Below are 13,798 nucleotides of genomic sequence, written 5' to 3'. Positions count from 1 at the left end.
TTTGCTAATGTTGGTTAACTTTTTGTGGTGGTGTTCATTGCTTTTTCTTTGTGTAGGCAAAACTACCCATTTTTCACCAGCATTCAGTTATTTGCACAGTTTAGCAGAAGGGATGTTTGAAAACAGTGCGTTTTTTTTGTGTGACAGCTCTCCCTCGGACAAACTCCTATTTTAGTCGTTCGCTTCCAAGACAACCAAAGTAATTTTCCTTGACACTTTTGAGAGTTTCCCTTACTCTGTGTCTGAATAATGCTGTGTTTAATGAGACGAAAAGACCAGGTATTCACTGCAACCAGTTTACGGGCAAACAGTTTATTCTATTCTGGCTACCCCTCCACCTCCACTCAAGGTAGTGTGATCCTGGACACGTCGTTCAATCTAACTCGGCTTCAGGCACTGCTAAACTCTTAGAAAGTGGCAACTAAGAGGCACATATAACGTATCTTTTAGTCCCCCCTTACTTACTATTGGTTGGCTTCATTGTCACCTTTTTTAGGTCTTGCCTGGGCGTGGCAGCGCAAAGACCTGCTCTGCCTCTGCGAGAGATATTGTAAATACAAGATTTGTAAAAGGGACTCTGAGCCCCTACCCTCTTTTCCATTGGGTAGCATCAGCGTTTATGGTAAATGCTGGCTTCCCATTGGAAAAGGGGGTTTTTGGTTGACACCCTGTCCGCTTTTCGGACTGCCCCTCCGGACACGATAGCCTGCTTTGTGGCTGTCAGGAAGACTTTTCTTATCCGCTTGTTTATTTAAAAAGCCCATAAGGAAAGTCTTTACCGCAGCCATGAAGCCGACGAGCCAATGCTCCAGGCTTCGTGCAAACACGCTGCCTTCACGCCTGGAGCATGCACTAGTCGACTCTCAGATTGGTTTGCGACTGGTTATCACAGCATCCAGGCTTCCAGGATGACGTGCGCAGCAATGACAGGGATTTTGGCAATGGCGGCGCGTGTAAGCCCCTGTTCTGGCGTCTACTTGTTAAAGAACCGTATTGTGCTACAAATTGCACTATATCGTGCCTGCTTCTTAGAAGCCACCCCCTTCTTGCTCTACTGTTCCCTTCTTTTTACTTCTTTCCGTCCCTTGTCCCTTCCTCCTTCCCCCTCTTCCACTCTGCGCTCTCGGGTGCCCTCCCCCATCTCCTCCGGTGTGGTGCTATACTTTTCAGGGTGTTGGTGTGCTTGGCGCTGCTGTGAGGCAGGCAGGGTGGGGCTTGGCTCGCTTCCCTCGCATCCCTCGCAGACCTCACTTCTCCCCCTGCTCTCGGCCCTCCCTCCTTCTCTCGGGCGCTCTCCCTCCGGCCGGTGCCTCCTCTCTTCATACTCTGAGTGGTTCAACATTCGAAGTCCACCCTGGACTCCCAGTCCTGCTGCATTCAAACTGCATTTACAGAGTTGGTCATTGGAACTGGGGGAGTTCGAGGGGCTTGATGGACCCAGTGACTTAACACAGAGACACAGTTCAATGGCACTCAACGCACACTCCCCTTTGTTTCCGAGGCGATTCTCTGGCGCAGAATCTTCATTTTATTTATAAACAAATAAACGTGTTTTTTCAACACAGTGTAGCCTTAGTAGTATAATTAAAAGCCATTTAATATAGTGTGCATCTCATTAATATAAGCATGGCTTGGTTCGTACCAAAAACTAAAAAATCATATTTCTCACACACAAATACAGACAGTCCGCTTAATTTGTTTTAGGAATATCAATAATAATCATAATACTCGGAAAAATAATTCTTTGTTTATGTCATACAAAACAGGTGTATTTATATATGCTATATTTGTCATTTTACAAAACATGTAAATGTTTTGGGTGTTGGAATATTCGTGCCTGTATCGTACTGGTCTGCGCTCATTTGCGTATGCGCGCGGTTGTTTGTGTGTGTAGTAAATTTGTGCACGCGTGTGCTTGCCTTTTGCCTTACAAGTGCGTTGAAACAGAACGTCCCAGTCTTCGAGCGTGTCGTGAGGTGCTGTGCTCAGAATAACATGTGCCTCAAAATTTAAACAAAAATGGCCCTTTTGGAAACGGTACAGTGAGGTGGGATGGGCGCCCTGTAAACAGTGAGAGTGTTGTATTCGGGTGCTCGTGGTGCACAGTGTGAGCCTGTGCACAGTAAGGCTTCCATGGTGAGCGAGGTGCGCTTTCTGCACTGTAAGGCATAATAGTGTTGTGTATGTGGACATGTGTACTCCGGGTTTGAAGTCCTGTACAGTGAGATGAGCGCTCTGCAGACAGTGAGCACGTTGTTTATTCCTGGTACACATTATGAGTCTGTGTACCATGAGGCTAAAGTACAGTGAGCAGCCAGAAGGCACTGAGTGTGTGCAGAGCTGAACCTCACCGGCAGTGACTCTCTCCCGTCCTTTGCAGGGGGCTGGACCGAGCAGTGCAGGGGTCTTGGAAGCTGTTTGCATGAAAGCAGGGCGTTGTGTCCCAATTCTTGTGTCCGAGGCAACAGGCGTTCTGCATCACACAATTTCTGCATGTAATGCATCCTTGTGTTTACTGTTCATGGGGAGACTTGCGTGTGTGCAGACTGTCCTCATGTCTGTGCCGCTGCCCAGTCCTGACTTCGTCCATACCCAGCCCTGCCCCATATACATGCCCCTAACCCAATGCCCGCTCCTGTCCTTGTGTCTGTGTCCCTTTAACACTACCAATGTCTCTACCCCCTGACCACTACTGTCCTCGGTTTTTGTGTCCCTGTCCCAGGTGGCTGTGGCCCTGTCAAACACTCTACCCACCCCTGCCTGCACCACCACTAAAACGCCACCAGTACCATAAACACCACTACCATTATTACTATTACTACACTATCGTGATCGTAATAATATTAGTAATGCTTATAATACAAATGGGAAATTACTATTATTAATTACAATACATTCACTTTTAAAAAGCCATTACCATTTACAATACCAACAGCTCTAAAACTCGCAGTTGCGAGACCTATTGCATTGCAAATGCTTGTTCTTTCTTTTCATTGATGTGCTTATCTCTATACATGACAGCTTCACTTTGTCTCCATGTTTTTGTTTTCTTCCCTGAAGCATGGCCCAAGTACTGTTTCCCAATGTCTTCTTATCCCAGCTTCGCTTACAAACAATTTCTCACTCTTCACACTTCCCAAAAGTTGCAGATTTATTTATATATGTGGTATTTACTCAGCGCACATAGTTCTACAAAAGTGGTTAAATACACCAGGCCATCAAGTACAGTAGCCACAAATGAGAAGTTATTTGGTCATATCTATAATGCACTATTCCATAAAATATGGCAAATAGTGTTTCATAATGGCATAGTGAATCATTAACCCTTCCATGGCTCAATGTTTTCCATTCTACCAGAACAAGGGAATCTTTACTCGAGCTACTCCAAGCAATCAAAACATGCATCTCTAAATTATGTAACCTTTGGGCAAATATTGTCCTCAAAGAGGCCAGGCACCAGTAATATTCCCCCTCACATTCCAATATTGTCACACAAAGGGTATGTTTTTCCTCTGAGCTTCTTAACATATAAGCAAATACACCAGCCGTACATATGCTTTGAGAAAATGTCCATATCATAGCTACCAAACCAGGTCACTCCTTTTCTTGGTAGCAATAACTATTCACCTAAGATTACTTCACCATTAATAGGCAACTTTCCAAATGTCTCTTGTAAATAAATTATCATAGTCTTGAGCAAGGCATGAACGCCTTCAATTAGTGTTTCAATTAAATACTCAATAATTTGGCTTTAATAATCCTAGCATGAGGCATATTTGCTAGTTTTGAGCATTTTACAGTTCGCGTGCCTCCCTGTTGAAAAGTGGATTTTTAGTAGTGGTAAATATGCATCTACCACTGGCAATAAGGTCACTAACACAGTCTAGGGCTCAGAATAGGTCTCAGAAAATTATTCCAATGCTCAACCCTTTGTCGCTTGGCTGCTAGCAACCAGACTTCACTTTAGAGACAAGTATGTAAAGCATTTAAAAACACCAATTCAGTAAATAATTAAGACACCGCACACAAAAAAAATCCAACACCAGTTTATAAAAATAGGAAATATTTTTATCTTTTAAATGACACAAAACTGGAAAAAAATCCAATGTAAGGAATTAGAGAGATAATTTTTAAACATTAAACACTTTCTAGTGCTTAGAAACCAATGGTGCCACTTCTAGACAATTGGTCTCCTCTGACCTGGACAAAGTCAAAGTTTGAGGCTAACTGCGATGGAGTCCTGGTCGATTACACTAAGTAGGAGGCCGGTCAAGATTTTACCTTCACACTTGGAAACTTTTCTGGAGGATTTCTCACCAGACGTCATGCAGCCTCATCCAGCAGACTTGATTCGGTGAGGGTTCGCCGGATTGCCTTTCTGTGAGGGTCCGGTCACCCCCTGGAGCTTTCTCACAAAAGTTCACAAAACTTTCTCAAACTTCTAGAACTTCGTCCTGAAGTTCCTCTTAAGAGCTCAAAGTGTCCAAAACACAATCCAAGGGTCTGGAATCGCCAAGATAGTCCTTGAAAGGTTGGGACCAAAATTCCCACAATGCACCTGGACAACACCCATAAAGGTCTACTGGATACACTCCAGGCAGGGGGCTGTTGTTGGAGTTGGTGCAGTTGAGTTCTGTTAACTTGTTGCTTGCAGAGAGTCCACTCTTGAATCCTTTTGAAGTAAGGTGCAACCAAAGTGCTGTAGTTCCAGATAATGCAGTAGGGGCAGGCAGTCAATCAGAATGCAGGGCCTGATGGTGCAAATCAAGTTTCCAGCTTGGCAAGCCTTTGTCTTAGTTTCATTAGCAGATCCAAACATCTCTGTCCCTCGCAGATACTTATTTAGAGTCCTCTGGGTCAAGCAGGAGGGCACTCCTGTCCAGTGAGGGGCAGGGCAACACCCTGGAGCATGACCATTTCCTCCAGATTGTGGTATTATGGTCTCTCAGAAAGCACTATTCTTTCAAAATTCAATATGGCTGAAGTCTCAGCAGAGAGGCAAGAGCTAGCTAAACCAATCTCCAGGATTGCTCATCTCCAAAGTCTCCCTCCCCCTGGCATCTGCACATTCCTTCCTTAAGCCTGCGATCTGGCCGGGTTCATAGGGGATGGGTATAAATAGACCTGGCTTCTTCTGCGTCCCCCCTCCTTCCTTTGAAGATCCTGGTTTACGACCCCTCCCCCTTGCTCTGGCATTCCTGTGCAGCAGAACCCTCTCCTCCTAAGATGGCTTTTCACCCCAGGTTCCACTTATCACTTCATCATCAAAGCCGCCTGGCTAATCCACTTAACTTTTCCCAATCAGAGCAGATTACCAGAAGGCTGAATTTTGGCTTACAGACAAAAACGTCTAACTTCTTTTCTGCACATTTTAGGAAAAATTCAACAACAGAATGTTGTTGGATTTATCAATACCAGTCACCTAAGTTCTTGAATGCAAAGCCTAGCATTAGTTATTAATTTATACCTGATTGCCATGTTAACTTATGTGGCTGGGGATCTAGAAGAGGGAAAAGAAACTGGGCACTTTCTCTAACACCTGGGCCTATAAAACATCTTTTATAATGACCCTGTCTATATCTACAGGACCCCCTACCCCTGGAACACCTAGAGGAGACTTCAGGGCTACGGAATATGAACACAAATTGTAGATCCTAACTCCACAGTGCTCCTAGCTCAAAAGTCAATTTTGGGGAGCAATTTCTCTATCCCCAAGGCATATAAAACCTCTTTTATAAGGGTCCTCCTTAAAAGTACCTGACCCCCACCCCTGGGACACTTAGGGGAGAGCCGGGGGTACCTAATATGCCATAATATTGTAGTTTATTAATTAAGTGCTCCAAACACCAAAGTTGAGTTTGGGCATAATGTACATTTAAAAGCAGTCCTGCAACACAGGGCTGCTTTTAAACTGACCTCAAGCCTCAGCAGTGCACACATGCAGGTGCAGAAAAGGCTGCTGGCCTTTAAACTGCCATGCCCTATTATATACTAGGGACTTAAGGTAGCTTTGACCCCCCTGCCTTATTATGTACTATCATAGGGGTACCCTAACGCATAGTGTACCCTAGCGTATGTATGTTCCCCCGAATACTACCTGTTCCCGGAGCCGCTGGTGCCCTAAGCCCAGCAAAGGCGGGGGTTGCTTGGGCACTCCCCATAATCTTCAGACAAGCAGCTTGGCCGGTGCCAAACAGCTGATGAATTACTCCCAGACCCCTGATGCCAAACAATACCTTGAGTTCCGTTAAGACAGTCACCCCTGACGTGGAGGCACCCACTGAGGGACAGGTGTAATACTTTAAAAGGCTCATCTCTGTCAAAGGAAAAATAACAGTTGATGGAGAGAATGCAGAACAATGTCATACATTCACCCCAGTACAGAGATCTGGGCCTAAATCCATCGTTTTTTTGTTCACCATGCCATTCTAGTTTGGACCCAGCCATATGCAAATCAGTATTGACCCTGCACCCAATGGGAACAGTCCAGCCCGAACTGCCAGGCCAGGTCCTCCCTGGACTGGAAACAAGCATCCTAGGACCGGTTTTGGGCTTTCAGCCCTCATCAGCCAGGATAGCTTGACTCCAGTGACATGGAGAGCACAGGACTTTAACCCAGATCTCTTGACTGGGGGTGAATGTATGATTTATTCAGCATTCCGTCCATCATTTGTTTGCCTAGCAATTTTCACCATAAGTGGGATGGGTATGCCAGACGTGGGTCCCTTGCTCACTGTGCCACTGGATTCAAGCTAGCCTGGCTGATGAAGGGTGACCTACCCAGAAACCAGTCCGAGTATGCTTGTTTCCGGTCCAGGGATGACCTGGCTTGGCAGTTCGGTCTGGAGTGTTCCCACGAGGCACAGGGTCAAGACTGATTTGCATATGGCTTGGTATAAACTAGGGTGGTATGGTGAGCAAAAGATTGATGGATTTAACCCAGATCTCTTGACTGTGAGTGAATGTATGATTTATTCAGCATTCCGTCCATCATTTGTGTAGCACATCTCCATTAAAGGAACAGGGCACACTTCAATTTCAGACATATTGATCCTACATAGGACGAGGTCCACTTCAAATACCTCGCAATATGTTTCACATGTTTTGCTGTGGGAAATTGAACAACAGATGCAACTGGAGTGGAAGTGTGGTGGTGGTGGGGGGGTTATTCAGGGGGTTTCTGTTTAGCAAGTTTGGGCTCTTTTGTTCTGACTGTTTCCTTGCATGATCTGCACTCTGCCACAGTCTGAGCGAAAGACTCATTTGTCCTCTCTTGACCCTATGCACAGTCCCAGTGGCTGAATTCCGCCTTCTCTTAAGCGTACAATGGTCCTTAGATTCCTTGAATACCACCAACTAGGATTTGCCATTTTACAGGAGACTTGACTCATGGGCACTCATTGTCCTTTCCTTCGTAGATTTGGATGCAACCATGCCTGTCACTCTAGTTTCAGTATGGGCCCCAGGGGGATAGGGATACTACTTCACAAACATCTCCGCTTGGTGTTTACCCAAATCGTCCACGATGCCCATGGCTGATATATGGGTTGGTGGGGTCACTAGTGTGGAAACCGTACAATATCCTCAGGGTATACATCCCTCCCCACCTACATATACAAACCTTCAAGGACCTCACTGAACTATTCGCTACAATTCCATACAGGGTACTGCTTATCAGGGAGGACTTTAATGTCACCTCAGACATACATGTCACTGCTCTCTTCTGCCCCCCCCCCCAACACACAGCCAAAGGGATTTGTTTCTGGGCTTTTTGTCTTGGGTGGACTCACTTGAGTTTTGTGATGCTTGGTAGGTGCTGAATCCTCAGGAACGAGCATACACCCACACCTCTGCCTCCAAGAAAATGTTATCACATATTGACCACATACACCTTCCGGCCACAGATATGACCTCCACATCCCCCGTGGTACCTCGGGTCACTCTCCCATGCTGCTTCGACTTGGAGTTGTGCGGCAGTGCAGAAGACCAATGTGGCATCTTAAAACCTGGTTCCTCATGGACGCTTTTCCGGACCACCTGTTGGGAGGAGTTACGCTCCAACTTAGTCATTAAAGACAGGACAGTCCGAAAGAGAGCACCCTGTGTGTGGCGAGCAAGGCTGTGCTTCAGGCGTGGCCATGGCTTACCTTACATATGCAGACAGGAACTGTCTCAGATGTATGACGGAATTGTAAACTCGCATTCTCCGGTTGGAGGCAACAGTGGCATCCAATGTGACGAAGTCCATGGGCCAACAATTGAAAATAGACTGGACCTCTCTGCATCAACTTTGCACATCGCTTACATGACACCCCTAAGGTTCTGGCATACAGGCCTTCTCCCCGAACCTAACTGCACCCGCTGCTGCTATCCCAAGGCCGACTTCTTCCTTGTAGTGTGGCAGTGCCCTTTGATTGGCCACTGCTGGAGCCTAGAGATAGAACCCTTTCTAGGATCCTAGATCGACCTGTCATGTTGATGCCGAAGATTGCCCTCTTGGGTCTTTTACATGAGGTTGGGGGAGTGCAGGGCAATAGAACACTAGTGGGGCTCGCCACGCGGGTGGCTGAGAGATGGCAAGAAACTGGAAATGACCACAGCCACCTAGCCTGCAGCTGTGGAGATCCGGCATGGATTTGTGCGCCTAAGAGGAAGAATCGATCGATCTCCATTGGGGTTGTCCTCAGAAATTCCCCAAAATATTGGGTAAATGGTGGGAGTCTGTCTGTCTTCTACGCCGGAGGATGTGCCGGCGGGTGCTCTGAATTCCTCATAATTGCGGATGATTGGGGGCGGGTGTGAAGGCGGGGTTTGAATTGGAAGCTATTCTTGTTTTACTTTTGTTGTCTGTTAATATAAATGAATACATCATTTTATGTATAAAAACACTCCATCAGGCCTGAATCTCTTATTCAAACAATCTTCTTAATTCAAATTAATACAACGGGGTATTCCAGATCATAATGTGCAGTTTTTTTGTGAAACAGTGTTGGCCTAGCAATGCTGAGACAATACAACTTCAGTTGACATGTCTTCGCCCTTCGCTTTTCTTTTTGGTTTGATTTGTTCACACAGTAATGTGCATAGAGCCTTTATGTGCAGTTCTTATCCTTTTGACTTCTTTCAAGCCCCACAGAGTCACGACTGGTAGTTTGAGGCCTGACATCAGCAATTTCTACCATTTCGTAAAAAATATTTAATTGTAATTTTGCAACCAAAAACACAAAAATCCTAACTTCAATAGGAAGTGTGGAGGTTGTTAGAGTTGTCTTTTAATTCTAAAAGATTGTGATGTACTGGACTCTAGCTGTCACTTTGTTTTTTTGCTCCTAACACGTTCTCTTTTTGTCGGCAAATGGATGCACACCTGGGCTTGAACTGAGCCCAGATTAACCTAATTAGACTTGTGCTGCTTCGACACTTCATTTTTTTAGTGCTCAATTCAAATTCTCCCATATTTATAAAACATTTTAAAATGTTCAGTTTTACATTTTCTTCAAATGTCTCTTACTATGGTCATAGACCCACTGCACTACATGGTCCGGTGAAGAACCACTTTACCAGATGATTTGATAGATCAGCCATATTATCACAATGCATAGCTATTTCATAACACAGTGATGTTTAAATAGGAATTCTGGGTCAGAGTGTTGCATTGATTTACCAGTCACCGGATGGACGTCTGTTTCTTTTGTAGATCATGAGTGGCCTAACTATGTTCCAAAAGTGCTGAATGGAGTGACCTGCTTCCATGTGGTGCTAGGACTGTTGGCAGTTATGGTCATCGTTGCAACGAGTCTCGGAGCGTACATCATAGGTGAGTTACTGTCACATTGTCTGCTTCCCTCCTTGAAGGCGCCGACAGTCCTGCTGCGTGCGAACCTTTGTTAGTAATAAAGGGTTTATTTGTCCACCTTGGACCCTCACTACGCCAGGTGACTCCATCCCCCTATGCTCTAAGCACCAGGTGGTGCACCTACAGTAAATCTTCTGAAGGGGGCGTAGCCAGCCGTATCTCGCTCCTAGAACTTTCTTACATCTCACTGCGTGGGAACCTTTGGTGTCAGCAAAGGGCTTCTTTGGCCCCCATGGACCATGACTATGCCAGGATACTCCATCCCTCAATGTTCTATGCACCAGGAGGCGCACTTACAGTAAATCCTCTGAAGGGGCGTGGCCAGCCATATTGCGCTCATACCACTTTCGGCAGTCTTGCTGCGCAGGAACCTTTGGTGGCAGCAAAGGGCTTCCTTGGCCCCAATGGACCCCCACTACACCAGTGGGCTCCATCCCCCAGTGCTCAATGTGCCACGATGTGCATTCGCAAGTGCATTAAATCTTCTGATGGGGAGTAGCCAGCCATATGTCGCTCATAGCGCTTTCTGCAGTCCAGCTGTGAAAAGACCTTTAGTGGCAGCAAAGGGCTTCTTCAGGCCCCATGGACTCTGTCTCACTATGCTAGGGGACTCCATCTCCCAATGCTCTATGTGCCGGGAGGCACATGCAGTAAATCTTCTGAAGGGGGCATGGCCAGCATATCATGCTTCTAGTGCTTTCTGCAGTCCCACTACGCAGGAACATTTGGTGGCAGCAAAGGTCTTCTTCAACCCCCATGGACACTTACTAAGCCAGGGGACTCTATGTCCCAACACTCTATGGGCCAGTAGGAGCTCCTGCACTATTTCTTCTGAAGGGGTTTGTCCAGCTATATTGCATTCATAGCACTATACAGTCCAGATGCATGGGACATGCACAGGCAGTGCCCAGGCAAAGCCAGGCCAAGGGCGGCCCTGTCTTCGCTGGTCATTGCTTGGAGGAGAATGGACTGGACCACCTCCCTTTACCCCTGCTTTCTACATTGACGCTGCACCACCGTGGAGCAATCCTGTTGTTTTAAGATACTGTGTCCCAGACAACTTTATGACAATGGGCAAATGGAAAGCACCACCATTGACCCAGGGGCCCTCTTATTCCCACACTCGTTCCACCATAGATGGCTTTATGGTGCATGTGGTCGATGTTATATCTAAGGCGTTCCAATTGGCGAAAAGAAGACTGTCGCTCACAGCTGAAGATGTGACTCCCTTAGCTTCACCATCCTCTCGCGTACCTTTGCCTCTGTCACCTACCCCAGTGGATCACCACAGTGTTAGTCTTGTTGATGACCAATTTGATCAACCCAGTGATTGCACTTCTACTGTGGTGAATGAGGACATTGTGAACAAGGACGATAGACAAAGTGGTGACAGAGCCCTTACAAATGGCACCCCGATTAGATCCTCTGATTCTGGTCCTGTGGCTTAGCGTAGAACGGGGCTCTAAAATTATCAAGGAAATCCTGTATTACAAGCATTAAGCAACAGACCTGAATAGCTAACTCCTTGAACACTCCGACTACCGGTGGGTGGAGCTTACAGCGGTGCACTATGCGGAATTCTTCAGAGTTGCATATAAACTTCCTGAAATTCCACAGAGTTCTGAAAGAAGGCGGAGTTCAACTTGCCCCACGCACACCCCTAGAATATACTGAATATACCTTGGCAAGAACTGGTGCAGCTGGTAATGAGTTTCGAAGCAGGCACTGTAGGAACGTTTCTCCACCACTCTTACCTCTTTTCCTTCTTTCTTTACCTGTCTTCTCTTTCTGCACCCTTTGTGCCTCTTTCAGCACCACTGTTGCTTCTTTCTGTAGTTCTTTCTCTTTCTGCACCCCTCCTGCCTCTTTCTGTACCCCTCTTGCCTCTTTGTCCACCTCGCCTACCTCTTTCTGCACCCCTCTTGCCTCTTTTACACCCCTCTTGCCTCTTTCTGCACCTCTCCTGCCTCTTTCTGCACCCCTCTTTTCTCTTTCTGCACCTCTTGCCTCTATCTGCACCCCTTTTCCCTCTTTCTGCACCTTTCCTGCCTGTTTCTGCACCTCACTTGCCTCTTTCTGTACCTCTGTTGCCTCTTTCTGTACTTCTCTTGCTCTTTCTACACCCTTCGTGCCACTTTCAGCACCTCTGTTACTTCTTTCTGCACTTATCTTACTTCTTCCTGCCTCTTTCTGTACCTCTCCTACCTCTTTCTGCACCCCTCTTGCCTCTTTTTCCACCTTTGTTGGTTCTTTCTGCGCTGCTCTAGTTTCTTTCTGCACCTCACTTGCCTCCTGCACTTCTCTTGCTTCTTTCTACAGCTCTGTTGCTTCTTTCAGCAATTCTCTGGCCTCTTTCTGCACTTCTCTTTTTTCTTTCTGCACCCCTGTCTTTTTGTACCTCTTTTGCCTCTTTGTGCACCTCGCCTACCTTTTTCTGTACCGCTCTTGCTTATTTTTGCACCTCACTTGCGTCTTTCAGCACCTCTGAGTTAGAGGTAGTTTTAACCCCCCTGCCCTATTATGTAAAAGGTCTTTACAGGGGAGGTCATGCCAATCACAAGGGTACCCCAACACATAGTGTACCCTGGTGTATGTAGGTGTTTTCACAGTATTCTAAGTGTCTTTCAGCATAGCACTGGCTCTGGGCCTGTTTAGTCAGAGTCAATTATGACCAGTACCAGTTAACAACATGTTGGGGTACAGAATGACTTTGAACAAGGCCTCTTTCTGCACCTTTGTAGTTTTTTTCTGTATCTCTCTTCCTTCTTTCTGCTCATTTCTTCGTCTTTCTGGACTTCTGTTGCCTTTTTCTTCATTTCTCTTGCTTCTTTCTGAGCCTTTCTTCCTCTTTCTGCACATGTCCTACCTCTGTAGGCATAGTTAGAAATTAGCATTTAAAAAACCTTTGAATTTGTATCAGTGATTCTACAAGAGAGTAATTATGTGTTAGTATCTGTATGAATAAGTGAGGTGATGTCTGTATAACTGTATAGGTGAGTAAATGGAAGTATGATTGATTCTTTGAATGACTGACTAAGTGTGTGAGTAACTCTGGATATGTGGCAGTGTGTGAGTGTCTGTATAGGTGTATGAGTGCATTTGATAGTGTTGTATTGATGAGTGAATGCATGTATGAGTGACTGTATTGGTGAATGAGTGGATGTGTGTGTGTGTAGACCTAGGAATCAGTCAGTGCGTATTTAGTAACTGGTATTGATGTGTCTATTGTTTCGAAAATGGTAGTCTGTATTTTAGAGTGGGTGTATCAAAGGTTATATTCAGGTGTGAGGAGGTGCATCAGATTTTCACATGGATGATGTCATCAGTGATGTCACTGACCATGTCATGAATGATGTAATATGTGGCGTCATAAGCAGTGCATTGTGGGGGCACGAGTTATAGTTAGCTGAGCTAGCTATAACTGCGGAATTTCTCTGGTTTTATACGAGTGAAATGTCCAACTAACTATAACGTCAATGAAACCTGTGTTTTTTTCAGTGAATTTCTAAGGTTTTTAAATTGTAATTTCTAACTATAACGTCCCTGAAACCTATGTTTTCTGAAGGAATTGGAGCACTGTGCATGAGCACCAGTTAAATTACACAAGGAACTATTCATTTTTGGTAGGCATGGGGAGATGAAGCGATTTGCCCAGAATCACAGGATGTGGAGCCGGTGCCGAGATTCGAACTTGGTTCCGCAGTTTCAAAGTCAACAGCTTTGAATGTTACGCCACATCCTCTCCACTATAGCACAAACTCAACACGAAGGTCAAGTGCTTTACATGAGCACATTATACACAGGGAGGTTGGGTAATTTGCCCAGAATCTCATAATATTGAACTTCTTCTCAAATCAACTACCTTTGCTCCTTGTTCCCTCCATATGAAAGTGTAATGCTGTGCTGTCCGCCCAGCCCAAAGAAGAGTACCTTAAATACTAC

At 45.7% G+C, this 13,798-nt stretch overlaps 1 protein-coding gene across 1 annotated transcript in view; it reads left to right on the top strand.

The window, feature by feature from the left end:
* The window catches only part of LOC146812918 (early activation antigen CD69-like), a 125,013-nt gene that overhangs the window by 21,583 nt on the left and 89,632 nt on the right, over positions 1–13,798 (top strand). Inside the window, exon 2 of the mRNA XM_085619976.1 lies at positions 9,698–9,817. Within this exon, the coding sequence (XP_085476102.1) occupies positions 9,698–9,817 (120 nt within the window). The remainder of the gene's footprint in view (positions 1–9,697; positions 9,818–13,798) is intronic.

The sequence above is a fragment of the Triturus cristatus genome, chromosome 7 (genome assembly GCF_964204655.1).
Source record: "Triturus cristatus chromosome 7, aTriCri1.1, whole genome shotgun sequence".
In the NCBI taxonomy this organism is placed as follows: domain Eukaryota; kingdom Metazoa; phylum Chordata; class Amphibia; order Caudata; family Salamandridae; genus Triturus; species Triturus cristatus.
The sequence above is the reverse complement of the archived record's forward strand: the minus strand, read 5'-3'. Positions and strand labels throughout refer to the sequence as shown.